General features: G+C 31.8%; 1 protein-coding gene across 1 annotated transcript in view; it reads left to right on the top strand.

The window, feature by feature from the left end:
* Window positions 1-11,696: 11,696 nt before the first annotated feature.
* LOC111429390 (transcription factor kayak) overlaps window positions 11,697-20,375 on the top strand; it is a 123,882-nt gene continuing 115,203 nt past the window's right edge. The window contains exon 1 of the mRNA XM_023065289.2: window positions 11,697-11,897. Coding sequence (XP_022921057.1) covers window positions 11,769-11,897 — 129 coding nt within the window. The 5' untranslated portion in view covers window positions 11,697-11,768. The remainder of the gene's footprint in view (window positions 11,898-20,375) is intronic.

Raw genomic sequence — 20,375 nt, 5'->3', positions numbered from 1 at the left:
TCGGCAGATAAGGTTTTAGATAGAGAAAAATTCAAGCTTTTAGTTTTTCGCTATCTCTAATAATAAGGAAGATATCAGCTAAGAAAGTAGATAGGAAATTACGGGTTAAAGTTTGTTGCTATCATCGCACGGGTCAATATCCCAATACATTTAGTAACATTAGTAAAAGCAACGCTCTCACAAATTGAGTGTAAAGTCAAGGTCCAAAATAACTTATCAAGATTCTTTCAGACAAGTTTGAGGCTACGCCAGGGGGACAGCCTATCATTCCTACAGTTTAACATCGCCCTAGAGAAGAATGTAAGAGAATCGGGTATAGCAAATAGAGGAACCATTATTAATAGAAGCGTACAGATACTAGCATACGCCGACGACATAGATATAATAGCTAGAACAAAAAGGGACCTCATAGACGCCTTTAAAGCATTGGAAGGCGCAGCAGGAAGATAAGGGCTACAGGTATATACGTAGAAAAACAAAATATATGAAGATTACTAATAACGCACAGCTAACGCCACCTGAAGATCTGATTAGTGAACCATACGCGTTCAAAGGTGTAGTACACTGTATATAGAGCTTACTTTGGATTGAGAAAACTATTAACATCAGGCGTAGTAACCAACAAAACTATTAATATACAAAACGTTATAAGACCAGTCCTCAAGTATGCGTCAAAAACATAGACTATGACAAAAAATGTCGAAAACTTATTGCGCTGCTTTGAACAAAAGATACTCTGCCACATATACAGCGGTGTTCAGGAAAACGGAATATGGAGAAGGTGTTACAACTTTGCAACAAGTTAACCCGCAAGAGAAGCAAGCCTAGAAGCAGATGTAAGTATCAGATAAAAGAAAGTCTAAAAATGCTGAGAGTTAGAAACTGGAAGGCCAAGGCACAAGATAGAAGAGAGGGGAAGCTGATCCTAGAACAGGCCAAGGCCCACCAGAGGTTGTGGAGTATATTATGATTAAACATAAAGTTTCTTAAGCCAAAGAATATTTGTACTTTAGTTATATTTCGATGAGAAATATAATAAATTCATAATTATTAAATGATAATAATAATAATAAGTTAAAATATTGGGTTTAATTGAAAATAGTTTTTCAATATTTAGATTGCATTTTAACTAATATGTTGTTTAGCTAATAAAATAAGAAATTCAAACACTTTTATTAGTTCAGTTGAATGAACTTTACAAGATTGTTAATCATTGTTGATTACCGATGATGGTGGGTTTCAATATTTTAACACATCTTAATCCGGTTCTGAAAGGCAAAAACAAAGTAAAACTTGAACCTTCTTTGTTCACAGTGAGAGAAATTACCTCCGAGTCGCAATAAATTACGTCTATTAACTACCACTTTGACAAAGAAGCTTCTTCGTTCTTTATTGACGTATTTTCTTTGGCAACACATTTGTATTATCTTTTCTTAATTTAGACGAAAAAGTGTTGCTTAACAAAATTTCCTTTAATGAAAGAAGTAGTGTATTAAGAAGTAGTCTTTTTTTGAAGTAGTCTATTAGGAAAATTATATTCAAAAGTAATAATTTCAACAAAAAACTTTTACCTTTATTTTTCTACCTACTTTACAAGTCGATATCTTCGTTGTCCTTAGAGATACTGAAACTTCAAGCCTATGTGCAGCCATTATGAAACCGAATAAAAAAAACGAAAATAAAGAATTATATACCTACTTACTAAAAATTATATTAAATATATATTAAACTCCATTTTTAACATCTGCATGAATCTGAGATACTTTTTTAACACCTGGAATGAAGCTGAAATATTAATGTTTAGCAAACCTTGCAAAAATAAACGAGAAATTGAAAATTATACATTTATTAGTCCGCTTCCCACCATGGGGAAACTTTTTGAGAAATAGGAGGGATAAAATTCAACTGTATATCAACTGACAATAGTGACAAATATAATAAAGCGAGGATATGAAACTAAACAGTACTACAGATGCCTTTCTAGACATAGCAAAGGTCATTGATTTAGATGGCTATATGGTTTAAAATATTAGATCCTTAAATTAATATACCGAAATATCTCAAAGTGATAATTTTCTCATTTCTGGAACATAGACAATTTTACGTCGGAGCTAATGACTATAAATCCGAGTCACCAAGGCTGGAGTTCCTGAAGGCAGCGTCCTCACACCGTTACTGTTTAACATCTGTTTATATGATATTTCGACTAATAAAAATGATCGAAAAGCCTAATCCTTCTACTCTTAGGCAAGTTAAAAATTCTACAACAATATCCATCGAAGACCACTCTTTGAACTGGAATCCGAAAGATAACGCTGTCAAATATCTAGGAGTATTATATCTGGATCAAAGACATACGTGGAAGTATCACATTAATAACAAATTAAACGAACCGTATGCAAAGTTAAATGAACTTTATCTTATCATTAACAGAAAATCGAAACTGAAGATCGAATATGTAATGTTACTTTATATAATATGTATACTTAATAAGACCTGTAATAACCCATGCATGCTCAGTTTGGAGCTCAACAGCTAAAACCAATATAAAAAGATCCAAGTACTACAGAAGAAAATACTAAGAATATCCGTAGATGCCCCATGGTTTGTGAGAAACTCGTTGTGTTTCTTACAAGTCTCAAGTGCTGAAGAACATCAACTAAAGATATTGGAATTGATACCCGCCTAAAACGAAGACTTCCATAACAGATCTTTGTTGATGAAGACTTTAGCAGATAGCGATTAGTTTCAGGATAACATTGGTAATTCCCGTGTTATTATTGAGTAATTAATTTCAATATGTTATAAAAACCATGAAATAACATTTATTGTTGAACTGGTTGTCGCTGATAATAAGAAAATTTAAAAAATTTTACATTTGAATACTATACAAAACGGGCAAACACTGATCGACAAGGTTTTTTCCACACGGATTCTGAAAGCTATTTATTACTACATAACTTCATTACAAAACAAATTTTTGTTTCTGTCACCAACAGATTTGTTGTGACAACCACTTATGATTTTACCGTATTTTCCGCTAATACTACTGTAAGTATTATTGAATTGCATCAGGTTTTCATTTAAACATAGATAAGGTAATCGTTGTTAGTTTTTCAACATGCAAAGGAAGTGTTATAGATACACTTCCTAACAGTTAAACAAATTATGCAAAAAATGATCCAACCTGTGTACCTGATAGTTCCTTACTATCATTTTACTAACTCGAATTAAAATTGTCAAACAAGCAGTCTGAACTATTAGGATGTAGATGAGAGAATGGAATAGGTACTAAAGTGTGTCGTTTTCGTAGCCATTACGAAGAACTAAAAAATCCTTTTCACAAGGTGAAAATTTAGTTTATTGCAATATTGATACATATTAAATTTAAACCACAAGATTCACGTTTATTTATAGACTTGTTAAAAACCAGATTAAAAGCTGTACAGTTGCATAATGCAAATAGATTTCCCTCTGATCCAGTATGAAATTGGTGCTAGAATAAATCCTAATAACCTCTCATCCAATCACTTGCAATCGATCGAGTTGTTGAAAATCTGTCTCTTGTGGCCAAAAGTCTTAAGTGACGTTCTTCGCAATCTGTGGTCCTGCGGCGACGTCCAGATCCAGCGCGACGTTGTTGCACCCCTTCCTCGGACCATTTTAACTTTACATCTCAATACTGTTATAACATTTTGGTTTACACGTCGAGCAATTTCTCTTAGCGAAAGTCCGGCCTCTCTCATGTCAATAATACGGCCACGTTCAAAATCAGTCAATTGGGAAAAATGTTGATGTTGACGTACTCTTGGCATTGTTCCCAAGTTCCGAACGAAATAGACTGCCTAAGTCTGACGTCACAGAGATGTGGCGGAGCTTATAACGACTCCAAACAATTTCGTTGCTAACCACAGTTGCTAACGATAAATCGCCAAAAAATGTCATTGGAAATGTCATCACTTAGTTTATTTTATTTTAACACTAATGAAAAATTGCATATGGTGATTTACCGTTAGCAACGAAAATGTTTAGAGTCGGTATAAGCTCCGCTCATCTTTATGACGTCAAGGCTTAGGTTGTCTATTGTGAACAATAATTTGCAAAACTGACAGTTATACACAGATTTGTTGATTTCTTCAAATTTATTGTTACTATGTGCAAAAGAAAAAACTAAAAAGAACCAAACTTCTAGCTATATTTTATTCAAATTTTAATCGTTTGTTTGTTCCAATGAAAGACATCGTTGACAAAAATTTCAATAAAATCGTTGAACAAATTCTAGGTGTTGCAATTTTTATGGAAGTCAGTATACAGACTGTCTCACGTAACTGTATCGTTAAAACTTTTTCAGTTTCCACTATTCGTAGAGATTTAAAATTTTGGTAACATAGGTTGTTTATTCGGAACTTTTGATCTAAAATATTTTCAAGATGGCCGCCACTTCCGGTCTACCGGAAGTGGACCATAACTTCGTTATTTTAAATGGAATGCTATAGTTTTTATTACACCCTTTAATTGTACGTAGAAAAATAGGTTGAATTTGATAAAAGTTCTTATTATTAATAACAAGTCTATTTTAATGATACTAGTCTACATACCTCCCGATATATCTTCTGATGATATGGAGACATTTACTACTGCTCTTGAGGCTATTATAATTAACCATTTCTTTGTATTAGTTGGAGATTTCAATCTCCCTGATTTAATGTTACCTACTAGTCAATATTCAATTAAAACCAGGGCTTTTATTGATTTTTTAAGTGTTCTTAATGCCAAAAAGTGCAATAACGTTAAGAATGAAGATGGCAGAATGTTGGGTTTGTTGATCTGTAATGCTGACCTGAATTTTCACATAATAAGATCTGACAATCCAATTGTACCAGAAGATTCTTATCATCCCAGTCTTGAAGTGGAAGTTTACTACTCCACACTTACTAATCAACAGCGGTTCCCATCTTCTGATAATTTACGATATGACTTCCACGAGCAAATTACCCTGCATTATATGATCACTTCTTTAAGTATGATTGGTCGAGAAATCGTTAGGCACAATCTCAAAACTTGTTAATAAACCACGATCTACAGTGCAATATATCATAAAAAACTTCAAAACTAATAATAATGTGAGCAATAAACCTCGGGCAGGTCGCCCTTCCAAGTTAAACTCACGAGACAAACGAAATATTATTCGTAAAGTATTAAATGAACCAACTTTGAGTGGTCCAATATTGGCGGCAGAGGTGTCGAAAGAAACAGGAAAGGATATCCACCCAGAATGTATTGGTTTGCTGTTACGGAAGCAAGGTTTTAATGGAAGACAAATGCGGAAAAAGCCGTTTATCAATCCAATAAACCAGAAGAAACGCGTGGAATTTGCTCAAGAACAAATTTTGCTGCATTTTGTTGCTTGATGCGTCTAACTTCGTCAGTAGAAAATTAGATATAGTGGAGAGTGCAGGAAGTTAGCCCCCCATTTTTTGATTTTTAAATTTTTTATTGTTGTTCTAGATTGTTCTAGAGTTGTTCTACATTGTTCCAAAGCAGCAAATCGAAAAAATAAAAGCTCCGCGAGAAAACCGAAAAAACAGGTTTTTTGACTAGCCCCCCATTTTTGGAAAAATGAAATTTTCTTTGTTGTTCTGGGTTGTTCTAGTTGTTCTAGTTATTGTTCTAGAAAATCAAAATTGTGGGATACAGCATTACGAAGTTATAACTAAAAATAGGTTTGGCCGCCGAAATGTCTGGTTGATTGCTGTGACCATAGTTTTCCTATTATCAATTCCATATTACAAATATATACTTATTATAGCTAACGCAATCTGGTACAGCTTTTATTTTCACTAGAACAACTCTCTAAAGGGCACTTTACTCTTTGAAAATTAAAGTATTTTGGAAGTTTCAGTCAGTAATTCTTGTGTCAGCGGTTTTATATTACACAATAAGAATTAAAAAATATAGAACAATCTAAAATAACTCAATCTTTGTCGATTCAAATTGTTCTAGATGTGTTTTACGTTTAACAGGGACATTAATTTTGCAAAATCACATATTTTTTGTTGCTCTAAATTGTTCTTGTTGTTCTAGGTACTTAAAATGTTTATTTAATCACTGCGGCTTTAGTTCTTTTAATCGACAGGTTTTGTTGAATCAGTGAACCCAACCTTTAATATAATAATAGTTTTAAAAAATTAAAAAATATGGAATAATCTGGCCATCTAATATCCTAAAAATCACCTTTCTCTTTAAACTTATAATAATAAAACATAAGTTGCGATTTAAAGTGTATTTTATTTTGTAAAACAAAGTAATAAATTAATAAATAAACTAAACTAACAAAAGTAGGTTAGGCTGCCAAAATATCTAGTTGATTGCTGTGACCATAGTTTTTCTATTTTCAGTTCCATATCACTTATATATACTTATTATACCTAAGCAATCTGGTAGTATTTTGCTAATATTTTCACTAGAACAACTCTATAAAGAACACTTTACTTTTTAAAAATTAAAATTTTTGGAAGTTTCAGTTAGTAATTCTTTCATAAGTTCATAAGTAAGTTTCATTAAAATCTATTTCAATAAATGAAATTGCGGATTCGACAGTATATTTCATAGTTTAGCATTTGCCCGTACACACCATTTAGAAATCATGTTGAGAATATTTGCACAGATTGCTTTAGTTTCCTAAAATTATTTTTAAAAACCGGTTCTAGTAAAGTAACATATAAAAAAAGAGCTGAACTATTAACAGGAATAAATTATTTTGGAAGCCAGAATATTGCTGGCGTGATAATAGTGAATGCTATTTCAAATATTGCGTTTCTTTGCACACAACTATTTAAAGAAGAATTTAGTTATTGTAGGACTAAAAACTGCATTAATTGTTTAAACGTTACTTTCCATAAAAACATAATTTTACCAATCGACATTGACATCGTAACAATATTTGGCTATGCACAGCTAAAGCAAGTAATAGAAAACAACATGCAAACTCTAAGCAACAATTGCAAAAAATGTGGTCTGTTTACAGAAACAACGAATGGTCTTTGAATCTTTGAAATCTTTGAATGATGTAGGACACTACCCGGCATTTGTGCCCAACAATTTATTTAATGACTTACGAAAAAAAACCGTACAAGTTGAAAAAGCTACTGAAATAAATGCACAAATGTGCATATATGTTTACAAATGAGCAAAGTGATGTAACCGTATTATTCCATGATATTAGTTTATTTACATAATTTAGTTTATTTAGTTATAGTTTACCTTAGAATAAGTTATTGTACTAATATAGTAATACTGATCGAATAGTTATTATTTTATTTGTTAGTTTAGTTTATTTATTAATTTATTACTTAGTTTATACAAAATAAAATACACTTTAAATCGCATCTTATGTTTTACTATAATAAGTTTAAAGAGAAAGGTTAAACTTGTGATTTTTAGAAAATTAGGATGGTCAGATTATTCCATATTTTTTTAGTTTTTTAAAACTATTATTATATTAAAGATTGGGTTCACTGATTCAACAAAACCTGTCCGATATCACAACAATTGAAATTTAAGGTTTTTCTAGTGAAAATAACAGCTGTTCTGAATTGTTTTAATTGTTGTAAGTACTAATTTTTAATATGAAATTTTAAAAGAACTAATGCCGCAGTGATTAAATAAACATTTTAAGTACCTAGAGCAACAAAAACAATTTAGAGCAACGAAAAATATGTGATTTTGCAAAATTAATGTCCCTGTTAAACGTAAAACGCATCTAGAACAATTTGAATCGGCAAAGTTTGAGTTATTTTAGATTGTTCTATGTTTTTTAATTCTTATTGTGTAATATAAAACCGCTGACACAAGAATTACTGACTGAAACTTCCAAAAACTTTAATTTTCAAAGAGTAAAGTGCCCTTTAGAGAGTTGTTCTAGTGAAAATAATAGCTGTTCCAGATTGCGTTAGCTATAATAAGTATATATTTGTAATATGGAATTGATAATAGAAAAACTATGGTCACAGCAATCAACTAGACATTTCGGCGGCCAAACCTATTTTTAGTTATAACTTCGTAATGCTGTAACCCATAATTTTGATTTTCTAGAACAATAACTAGAACAACTAGAACAACCCAGAACAATAAAGAAAATTTGATTTTTCCAGAAATGGGGGGCTAGTCAAAAAACCTGTTTTTTCGGTTTTCTCGCGGAGTTTTTAATTTTTCGATTTGCCGCTTTGGAACAATGTAGAACAACTCTAGAACAATCTAGAACAACAATAAAAAATTTAAAAATCAAAAATGGGGGGCTAACTTCCCGCACTCTATAGTGGAGTGCATTACATTTTTACGTCTTTCTTGAGTGTATACCTTTATAATTTTTATTTATAATTAATATTATTAATTAATTATAAATATCTCAATATGGATAAGAAATGACGACGGACTGAAAAACAAGTTGATTTTTACGACAATCCCAGCGATTCACAATTGGACGAGGGTAGTAACGACAGTAGCGATTCCGAATTTTCTGAAAATTCAATGGACAGTGATTATGAAGTAGTCTCCGAAACTGAAGATAATAATGATGTGTCCGAAGCAAGCACATCAAGTACGGGTGACAATTTGTGGACAGAAATTCCACAAAACCCTGAATTATTTGTTTTCCAAGAAAACGTTGGTTTTGAATTGGATACGACAAATCTGACAGTGCAAACGCTGGTAGACTTATTTTTTTCGGAGGAGTTTCTTGCATTATTGGTTGAGCAAACTAATTTATACGCTAAGCAAGAAATTGCAAATCTTAAAAAGATAAGAAAATCTAACAGGGCGTCACAGTGGATAGATGTGACAGTGTCAGAAATGAAAGTTTTTATTGCACTTTTGTTACAAATGGGCCCTTGTACATTTCCTTCAATAGAGCATTATTGGAGTAGAAATAAACTATATAATGTAATGTTTTGGCGATCGCATATGAGTCGAAATAGATTTCAATTGCTACTGCGTTATTTTCACTTAGTTGATAACTCAGTACCATCTTCTGATAGATTATATAAGGTAAGACCTATACTAAATCATTTCAATGATATTATGAGCCAAAACTACGTGCCAAATAAAAATATTTGTATTGATGAATCAATGCTGCTATGGCGTGGAAGATTATATTTTCGCCAATACATAAAAAATAAAAAACATAAATATGGTATCAAACAGTATGAATTATGCGAGTCCGATGGTATTGTTATGAAAATAAGAATTTATAGCGGAAAATCTGAGAAAACTGACAATAATTTAGGTGACACAACTGATATAGTCTTACATTTAGCTGAAGATTATCTCGATAAGGGATATACACTACACATGGACAATTTTTATAATTCTGTTACACTTACAAAATTACTGACAACCCGAAAAACTTATGTATGTGGAACTTTACGAAAGAACCGAAAGGAGAATCCCCAAGATGTGATAAATCGAAAGCTGAAAAAAGGGGAAGTTACATGGCAGCGAAACGGTCCCGTTACTGTATGTAAATGGAAAGACAAACGAGAAGTCTTGACTATTTCAAACATGCATATTGTTGAAATGGTGGAGGTATCCAATCGCAATGGTAAACTTTCGACGAAACCAAATATAATTCGAGATTATAATAAAGGAATGTCTGGTATTGATCGATCAGATCAAATGCTGGCTTACTACACATGCCTAAGAAAAACTATTAGGTGGCCTAAAAAGGTTGCTTTACACATTATAGAAATATATATACACAATGCGCATAAAATATTTCAAAAAGTAACTGCATCTAAAATAAAACTAATAAAATTTAGGGAAGAATTTGTCATTGCGTTGATGGGAGAACAGTTTCAACCAGTTGCGAAGAAAATAAGATTGCAAAATCTTCATTATTTGGGGTGTATTCCACCCAGCGAGAAAAAACAGCGGCCCATAAAGCCATGTCGAATTTGTACTCAGGCTAAACAACGCCGAGAAACGCGTTATTTCTGCCCAGTTTGTGAAGAGAAACCAGCCCTTTGTGTGGAAGATTGTTTCAAAAAGTATCATAAACAATAAACGTATTATTTTGTATAAAGACAATAATGATTTTGTATAAATCAGATAGTACTATATTTTCTGTTCATTTATTAATAAATTTTCTGTTCATGGAAACATTTGTTTTTTTTTAAATATAATGCTAACTGTACGGTTATGGAAAATAAACAAACTACGAGATAACTCGTACTTGCCGTCCTCGGCCAGAACGTACACTACGAGTTATCTCGTAGTTGGCAGTCAACGTGTTAAGGAATGGCTGTTGTATAATGTTCCAAAGCAATTAAATTCCTCACCTCAGTCCCCTGACCTAAATCCCATAGAACATTTATGGCACGAAATTGAAAGAAGAGTGAGAAAAAATAGGATAATGGGCAAAGCCTCCCTTAAAGAAGCGATTTTGAAAGAATGGGAGAATATTACGCCCGATGTTACTAGAAACTTAGTATCGTCGATGCAAAACCGTTTAAAAACTGTTTTAGAGCAGAAAGGTGGGCCGACACGATACTAGTTATTTATTTAATAGGATTTTTTTTAGTTATTTTGTTAATAATTCGTTGTACGAACACTTTCGTGTGATCAGAAAAAGTAATTTATCTTTTTCAATTCTTACTAGAAGCATATATTTTAATTTTAAATCATTATTAATCGTTGAAATTATGTAAAATGTTTCATAATAGTTATAAATAAATAATTATTTTGTTCATAAATACGAATTTCTAGCCTGTACGAAGACTTTCGTGATTAACTGTAGATATATTCGGGTTTAGCCGTTAACATTTATATTATTTATTTATATTATTATTTATTATTAAATATATTGCTGTATTAAATAGATAATATTAATAATTTCACTTAAAATTTATAATAAAAAAATTTAAAAAAAAAAATTAAGATTAAAAAATTAAAATTAAATTAAAATTTATATCGAGGTTTTACTGTATTTATGAAGTTGAAAAAGTAAAAATGAAAAAAATTTAATATTATCAAACTATAAATTACACGTTGTATTAATTGCAATCACTGTTATAATTGGTAAAGAGAAAGAAAAAGAACGGTAAAGATAAAAAGAAGTGAAATACAGGTATTAAAAAGAGTTTGTTTTAAAAGTTAGTAGCCGAGGCTGAATGAGTCATCGTTTCCGAGTAAACACGTAAATTCTATCACACGTCTCGCGCATATTTCCACCGATGAACTTCCGGTTTGCATTCTACAGGCGAGTGAGGCGACGCGACATCCAATCTTCGCCAATAGGCCAATAGTAAAAGCAGCAGGAGCAATTGTAGGCTGGTTTTGCTCAGGAGCCGAGAGCCGAGGCAACGATTTACCACATTACGACGTCCTACGCAATATCCCGATCCCGACGGCGGCGACGATGACTCATACTCGGCAGTTCTCAGAAGTCGTTAACCGATGTTAAGATCGGATTGTTTCGTATGAAACCGATAGCGTTCGTTTTACGGGCGAGATCCATTGGTCCAAAAATCTTACCAGTCACCGGATATTTTTAGTAGTGACATCACAGGTAGTCGTTCTCGGAAAGGGTTTCCCTGCGGGTGACTCATTTTCGCCGTAGCGTTTTAGGTTAGGATCTCGCGCGACGACGACGCGATGTTTACGTGACGCAAAACAAACTTATCGGTACGTTTATTATTTTTTGAGGTTATACACACGTTCGATTAAAAACGATTAATAAGCTCAGCTTTATCTACAAACGAAAGTGTGCAAAAATGAAACTCGAACTCAGCGATGGCGTCTCGAACAACTCGGACTTTTCGAATGATAGCCAAAACTCGCAGATATCGACGGCCGATTTTATGGTTTCCATGGGAAATGGGATCTTATCTCACTCTTCAAATGTAAGTTACCTCATTGCTGTTTTACATATATTTTTAAATTTATTATCTCGAGTTTGAAAAAGTTAATGTTGTCGATAACCCGGTAGCTAAACGTAAACAAGACGTTGAGTTCGAAAGTTACAAACGCGAGAGTGTGGGTTAAAATATTAAGTAACGGGTTGAGTATGACTAGAAACATAACCTCTCGGGCGTTTATTCTCCGTTTTGAAAAGTGTGTTGCTCTTACGTTGACGGACAAAGAGAGAATATTAAAAAAAAAGTATCAAAGTAGCCAGTGTGAAACCTGTTCTATGGTCGGGCCACGTGCGTTTTGTAATCTCGTGTACGGTTGGGTTGGTTCGTTATTGTAATTGTTGCAATTATAAAGCGACACAGAGGCGACCACTGTGTTAATTCGTATGTAACGAGAACACAGCCTAGATCTATTAAAAAGTACATACTTGATGGAAATTGACACCATAAGAGGATATGTTCGACAAATTCAATAAGAATTAATTACAAGTCTAGTTAGATTGATAAAGGTGAATGTAGAACCTTGATATCTGATTGAAGAAATTAATCTTTATAAGAAATAAAAAAAAGTTTCAAAATTATGTAACTGTTGAGATTTAATCATATAAAAGAAATAATAATAAAACATTTTACTTCTCATACAAATTTATTTACTGATTTCGATTTTTTTACCATCATTAGGGTACATCGTTCAACCCTGGAATATTATACTTATTTTTCATTCATTATTTGGCCTTATTCAAATAAGTCATACAGATGACTTATGCACTGACAACTTTGAAAATCGATTGTATTTTATTAATTAGTTTATTTAACATGTAGAAAAACAAATATGGATGACTTTTTAATAAATTTCTAAAAATCAACGTACTGGTGTTCTGAAGATGTTGTCTTGCAGGAATGACAAGACAACATCTTCAAAACCGACATACAGATCCATCCCATTCCCAGATCACATAGTTTCTAAAATGCACCATTTTCGAGACAATTAAGAAATTTAATAAAAAAATCGTTTTTGCGAATATCTCCGGAACAGTTTATCGTACAGAAAACAGCATTTTTGAGACGCCCCACAGAAGCGAATTAGTTAAAAATCTTCGCCAAAAAGATATTTATCTAATTCCATTATGAAAATTCAATTTTACATATCTATCTGACGTTTTGTAACGTCACTTTTTTTATATCTATGTAATGATTTCATTACATCACTAGTGACCTAACTACAAATTGACATCTGACACTAATAGAATAAGTCAAGTTTTCAACAAAAATTGCTTTTTCAATGGAATTAGATAAAATTTTGTACTTAACACATCATGAAACGGCTAATTTTGTTTAACTCACGTAATTTGCAAAACTCGCTTGCTTCGCTCGTTCGTTTTAACAACAATTACGTTCGTTTTTTTTACTTCCAAATTGGTGGAAATTAAAAAATATCTATATGATTAACAAGGATGAAGTATTTTATGACATACTGCGATTTTATTTAATTGTATCTACCTATGTTTTAATATACAGGGTAGTCCGTTACCAATGGGACACAGAAGAACAGTGAATTCCTTACAATAAATTGTTACGATTTAACCCAATTTATGTTAGTCCAATTGTTAATAATAACGAAAATACAGATGATTAAAGTTAATACTTTATTTTCGTTTTATCTTGCATTATGACCATGAAAATTGGTACATTATCATTTTTTAAGACGATAAATAATAATTTGGTATTAGTTTTGATTTATCTTTCAGATGGCACTGCCTGCCTTAAAAAACTCCTTTAAAGTAGACATATTTTTTTCATCGTTAAAATTTTTGCAGCTCACACAACTTGAAACAGTTTCTCAGACATTTTTACATAAATTTGGTATACCTACCAATCTTTTCTAAAGTTCTCCGTTTCCAAGATAATCGCTGTTTAAGGGCATTTTGCAAAATTTAATTATGTTCAGTAAACATTAGTTGGCGTTGAAAATGATTTTATTTGGTCAAACACTAGACTGAGTGAAAATTATTAAAGAAAAACGAAAATAAAGTATCAACTTTACCCATCTGTATCTTCGTTATTATTAACAAGTGGACTAAGATAAATTGGGTTAAATCGTAACAATTTAATGTAAGGAATTCACTGTTGCTCTGTGTCCCATTAGTAATGGACCAGCCAGTATAAGACTTATAGTTAATAATTTTCAAGGAACTAATCTTGCAAATAATAAATTAAATTGACACAATAACAACTTTTAATATTTTACCGAAAACTCAGTGTGTCAATTCAATTTTTTAAATTTCTTTCTAGAAAATTATTAACTTTAAAACGCTAACATCTCATACTAAAATTAATTAGTGTTTCAGAAAATAAATTGTAATTTTGGATAGAAACTTTTTTGTGGACAACCTTTATATTATCAATTTAATGGTGAAAAGTGTCCCTTTATGTTTATTTTCTAACTACAAATGTGCTCCCCAAATAAACAGCACATAGCAGAATTATGTTTTTTTTCCGAACTTTATACACACACTATAATAAAAATTTATTTTAAGATAAAACCGCAAAATACCGCAAGAATTTCTAGTAAAATCTACAATAGTAGGCCTTATACTACAACACGTATACAATATTACTTTTGAACATATTAAACAATTTATTTTTCGCCCATCTAAATATCGTAAAATAAATTATTTTCTCAATTTAAACATATTATGATGTAATCAAACAATATTACAAAAAAACTAATAACCGAATTGTTGCTTTCTGTATATTATACAATTCTACTTACCACCAGCATGATAAATTTTCGAAATATATAAAAAAGTGTAAAGGAAAAAAATAATTAAAAACCACAATTTTTACCGACTTTTATCTAGGTGAACTGTTTACTAAACAATCAATTGAGAATAAGGTGTTTCAAGGCACCTTGGGGTTTACTTAATGAAATAGCAATAATTGCATTTTCAATCTTATTCCTTAAATTTTTCCAATTTTGACCGAGATTTTAAAAAAACATGGTCAATTTTTTGAAATAAAAATTTTACTTTACTAAGGTTCGGTATATTCATCTCCAAGGAAAGTGTCTGTTAGTGTTACTTGACAGAATAAGACTTACTTGTAAGAATAATTGTATATTCACCTCCTGGTACAAGAGGGTTAATTTACTTGGAGCAAATTCTTATCAGTAAAGATTTATGTCAGATTAAATTAAATTTGACATAAACAAATAGATTGCCTTGTTGGTTTTGGTCGATATGTTTGGTTTTTTTTTAAATAAAATGCAAGGAAAATTATGGACGATATTGTTATAGAAGAAGAAATTAATATTATTGAAAACTGCTATGGACAATGTAGAATTTTTTAACCGTTTTCACTTGAATAATAATAACTAATAAAATAATATCGAATTATCTTCTGGAATTCGTTGTAATCTGCATTAGCTCAACAAATTGTAGTAGCGACAGCTATCCTTCACAACATTGGCTGACATAAAGATAGTATACCTAACCAAGATGAAGATTACGATGTTGAGAATATTGAAATTAACGAAAATAATCCTCGTAGACCATTTCTTGAATATTTAAAAAATTTATAGTTTACTATTTTATCATCTATTTTGTAATAAAGTACTTTAATTTCTATTTTTTCAATCTTTAATTATAAAAAAAAATTTTCAAAATTTTGTCTACCTTGTCTCTGAATGATAGGTTAGGGATGGGTTAGGGTTAGAAAAATGCAAAATTGATCATATACGTTTGTTTCACTCGGGAGACGGTTTGTTGTACTACTTGTTTTGAAAACGTTTGGTTCCTAAAAGTAACTACTTGGAAGAATAAATAGCGTGAATATATTCGACTTGAATTAATCTTACCAGTAAATATAACCGACAAGTACTTACTTGATAGTTTACTGGCAGATGAATATACCGGACCTTAAACGTTAGAACAAGTAACAAAAGTAACCGTTAACTTCATAATTGCATAATTAAAAAAAAAACAATTACAAATCATACACAGTTAAATTAAATGTTGGAAATGTCCGCCGTTAGCTTCAATGCACGCAGCAATTCTTCGACGCATTGACTGTCTAACACGCAGGAAAATTCCCGGAGTGTTCCGATTTATGTCGCAAGATACAACAATGCGCTCTCTTAATTGGTTAACATTTTCAACTGGAGTAGCGTAGACTAGGGTTTTCAGATGGCCCCAAAAGAAAAAATCTAAACAATTAAGTTCGGGAGATCGTGGCGGCCAAAGGTGCGGACCTCCTCGACCGATCCAACGTTCTGGGTATTCGTCGTCCAAGTATTGGCGAGCAACCTAAGTACCAACATAAAGTATATGTTTTGTCTTACTTGAAGCGGTACACCTTCCAGCAGTTCCGGCAGTACTTCTTCTAGAAATTGTCGATAATCTGCACCGTTTAATTTGTTCGGTAAAAGTGGGCCTATCAAATAATCACCGACGATGGCAGCCCAAACATTTACGGAAAATTGTTGCTGATGATGGAATTCTGCAATTTCATGTAAATTTGCTTCTGCCCATATGTGGTTAGTATGAAAATTGAAAATACCATCATTCGAGAAAGATACTTCATCGGTAAACAGAACTTCGGCTCCAAACTCAGGATTTTGAGCTACTTTGTCTTGCATCCATGTACAAAAAGCCAATCTTGGCGGAAAATTTCTTGGCAATAAGGCTTGTACTCTTTGGATATGGTAGGGATATAAAAGTTGCCTTTTCAAAATTCTCCAAACCGTCGAGTGACATAAGTTTAAGTTGTGAGCAATTTTTCTGGTACTTGTGATCGAATTTTCATCAATTTCGTTGAGGACAGCCTTTTCTACTTCGGGATTTGCAACTTCCATAGGCCACCCATTATCAGCAGTATTCCTTTTAAAACTTCCATTTTCCCATAGTCGTTTGTGAATGCGTAGAAACAAGTTCTGGTGTAGTAGCTTTGCTCAGTCTTTCTTGCGTTAGTAGTTGCCCACTCACATAGAAAGCAACAATACATTGTAAAATCCAGTTGCAATCCTAGAAGTAAAGTAATGACTTTTAAGTGATTTTTCTACACTTAAAAGTCAGAATGTTTTGACGCTATATTTATCATTTTTATTAGTAAGGTAAAAGTAGCAATCAGATACACGGTCTACAGAGTCTGTCCAAATCATGGGTTTTTCGAAAGTCATATATCGTTTTCATTTTGCCAACCTGTAAGATTCTTTACGCATGTAGTACAGCATATATCAGGTGACAAATCCTTATCTTGATAAACCACAGAATAGCCAAAATAATCACGATAACACTTCTTTACCAGTTTAGCGAAATTTCGTCGCTATAGGAGCTAATAGGAATATACAGATAGGTACAAGTGGAAATATAAAAATGTTAAATTATGAACTTGGTTGGAAAATAAACAAACTAAATATATTTCCTTAGTATATTTAGTTTGTTTATTTTTCAACCTTTCAATATCCAGATTATGTAAATCATGAAATTAAACATGATGTGCTAAATTCGCTAAAAAGGATGTCGTCCTGTTTTCATGATTATAGTCCAATAAAGAGCCAAATCTTTATTTAAAATTAATTATTACCTTAATTATTGTATTGTTATTATTTTTTTAATATGTACGTTGTGAATAAAAAATGTTTAATTGATTAGAACATAGAGTTAATTAGATGGGTCTTAATTTAAACATGAGTGGGCGTAATGGTAATTAGTTTTTACACCCTGGCATTTCATTAAAAAAATAATATATAATTGAAAAATATTTTATTCCTACTTACTATATTTATAATGAATAGTATGTGCTGATTACATCACATATTGTTTATGTCAATTATTCTTTAAGCATTATTTCATTTTGATCTTTATAATCCATCCATGTGCAAATTCTCTATTAAAATAAATCACTTGATTAAAATCATTAATTGAAAATCGTGATCTAGATTAATTGCCTAATTGAAATCGGATGTAAACTCTCTTAAAGGGTTGGTATACCAAGGCACGTGTCTTGTAACAAATTAAAAAATAGCCTCTAAACTGTACACGGTAGAAAATTTAATTCACTATCAAGAACATGTCGAAATCGTAGTGGTTGCAATTGCAGATTTATAGCGCTTTTAACTTAACGTTATGAAACAACGTTCGAGCCGCAAGTTATGCGCAATCGAAATTAAATCCTCCGCTTTTTTATTATATTTTGCATAATCATTCCCACATCCGTTTATATTATATCCATAAAAACCACTTCCACAATTATCTCTTTTAATTGATAACAAAAGTATATTATTATTTACTTAAATTCTTTGTAGAAAGATAAATTACAACCAAATTGTAAACATATGTATTTATCCACGAATATAATACAAGCTTGAAAAAAGAAAAATTAAAATAGAAATTTTAACAATATTAAAAAAATACATAATAATTTTATGAAAAAATAAACACAATTCAATTTAGTTTAATATAAATTCATGCATATCTTCACGAGTTCTCTTAAGACCCGCATTTTATAAGAATTTCATATTAAAGTGTAGACGAAGTATGAAAGGGGAGTGAAAAAAAAGGAACAGTCGTTGCTCGCTCATTATGCACCCCGAGGAATATCGATCGGCGGCTAGTATATTCCGGACAAGGGGTCGTGAAATGGGGGCGAGTGGCGGGGGTGGTCAGACAGTGGAACCAGAGACATCAGGTCTGGGGCGAGTGGCGTCGCGTCGGTCTGGTTTACGTGAATTCTATTCTGGGGACTATACCATTGGGGTGCGCACCCTTTTACTGCTAAACCTATAGGGACGTGACAATTTGATAGAAATTGACGATAGTAGGTCCCCACTTTTCAATGCCAAAATTGTAGTAAACTATTAAACAAATTTTCAAAAAAAAATAAATTCCTAATTTCATAGATATTCAACAGAAAATTTTTTGTTATTTTGTTTTGTTAGATTAAAATTTGATTAAAAACGTAAATTTATCTGTTAGAATTGTTTAGGTTTTTATCGAAATTTGAGTTTAAAATAGATAAAAACTTAAATAATATTATCTCTTCAGAATTATCGACTGATTTATTGATTTTATTGAGAGTTTGTGATGATGTCAATTGATATAACGTAAATTACTAACCATCAAGATATACTTTTCGTTATTAAGTTTATAATCAAAGTGATGTGACATAGATGTTTACAATAAATACGCAATATGTTTTTGTTTAGGTCGTTGTCATTATTTGATATTAAAAAAAAACACTCATTCCCCACGTACTCATTAATTGAAAAACTTGATAGATACAATTGGACCGCGTTATACATCGCTTGACTAAGCGACATTTTATCGTTTTTAGAGATTTTCATGCTGTCTGGTAGGTAAAGGCGTAACTTATCTTTAAAAAAATGCAGAATACCGAAAGACCTAAAATACTATTTGTTTTAAAGGATAAAAATAAGCGCCAATCCCATTATACGATTTCAAGTATGATTTGCATCATACGTCTAAGAACCGACTTATTGTTAGATACGACACTTAGATACACCAAGAAATTCTACAATAGAAAAAATAGATGAACCTACAATTTCGGGCTAGTGTCTTTTTCTAGATGCTAGTAACTAAATTAAAAGTTTATGTCTTTTATTTTATATAGAATTTAAGTCTAATTAGTTTCGACCCTTGGCCATCTTCAGAGACTCCACAAATAGAGTAACATTTCTCATCTTATCAATTTTACAAACGACAGCGATAGGTAGCGCTAGTTAGCATGAGATATCACTATGTTACATATTTTTATTGCACTAAAACTAGAACTAACACTAGACCTAGAACTAGAAAGTTTCGGGTTTAGCCGTACGTCTTCAGACGAAACTTTCTAGGTCTATTGTTAGTTCTAGTTTTACACTATCACTACAACTAACACAAGAGTTAGAACTAGAATCATTCGGATTTAGCCGTCTTGAGAGACGTGCGGCTAAACCCGAATGTTTCTAGTTCTCGTTCTAGTGCTAGTTCTAGTGGCAGTGGTAGGTAGCGCTAGTTAGTATAAGATATTACTATGTTGCATATTTTTATTGCACTAAAACTAGAACTAAAACTAGACCTAGAACTAGAAAGTTTCCGGTTTAGCCGGGACTAAATCCGAATGTTTCTAATTCGCGGTCTACGAGCCCTAACAACTATATATTGGGACATAATAGAATTTATATGTAATTAACAACAATTAAACATATTATTTTGTTTTAATACATTTTTCAAATTAATATCATTTAATTAGACAATTAACAACAATTTTATCTAATGAACAACACAAAAACGAAATACATATCCTATTACTTCTAATTAAACTAGAAAAATGTAAATTTTGCCTGAGAACTAAATATTGGGACATTGCACGATTTGTATTTCTAATATAGAGTAACATCGCCCTTAGATTTTATAACCGCTTGAATTCGGTTGAGCATTGAATTCACTAAGGTTCTACACTGTT

Source organism: Onthophagus taurus, chromosome 7 (genome assembly GCF_036711975.1).
Source record: "Onthophagus taurus isolate NC chromosome 7, IU_Otau_3.0, whole genome shotgun sequence".
Lineage (NCBI taxonomy): Eukaryota > Metazoa > Arthropoda > Insecta > Coleoptera > Scarabaeidae > Onthophagus > Onthophagus taurus.
This window is presented reverse-complemented; position numbering and strand designations above follow the sequence as displayed.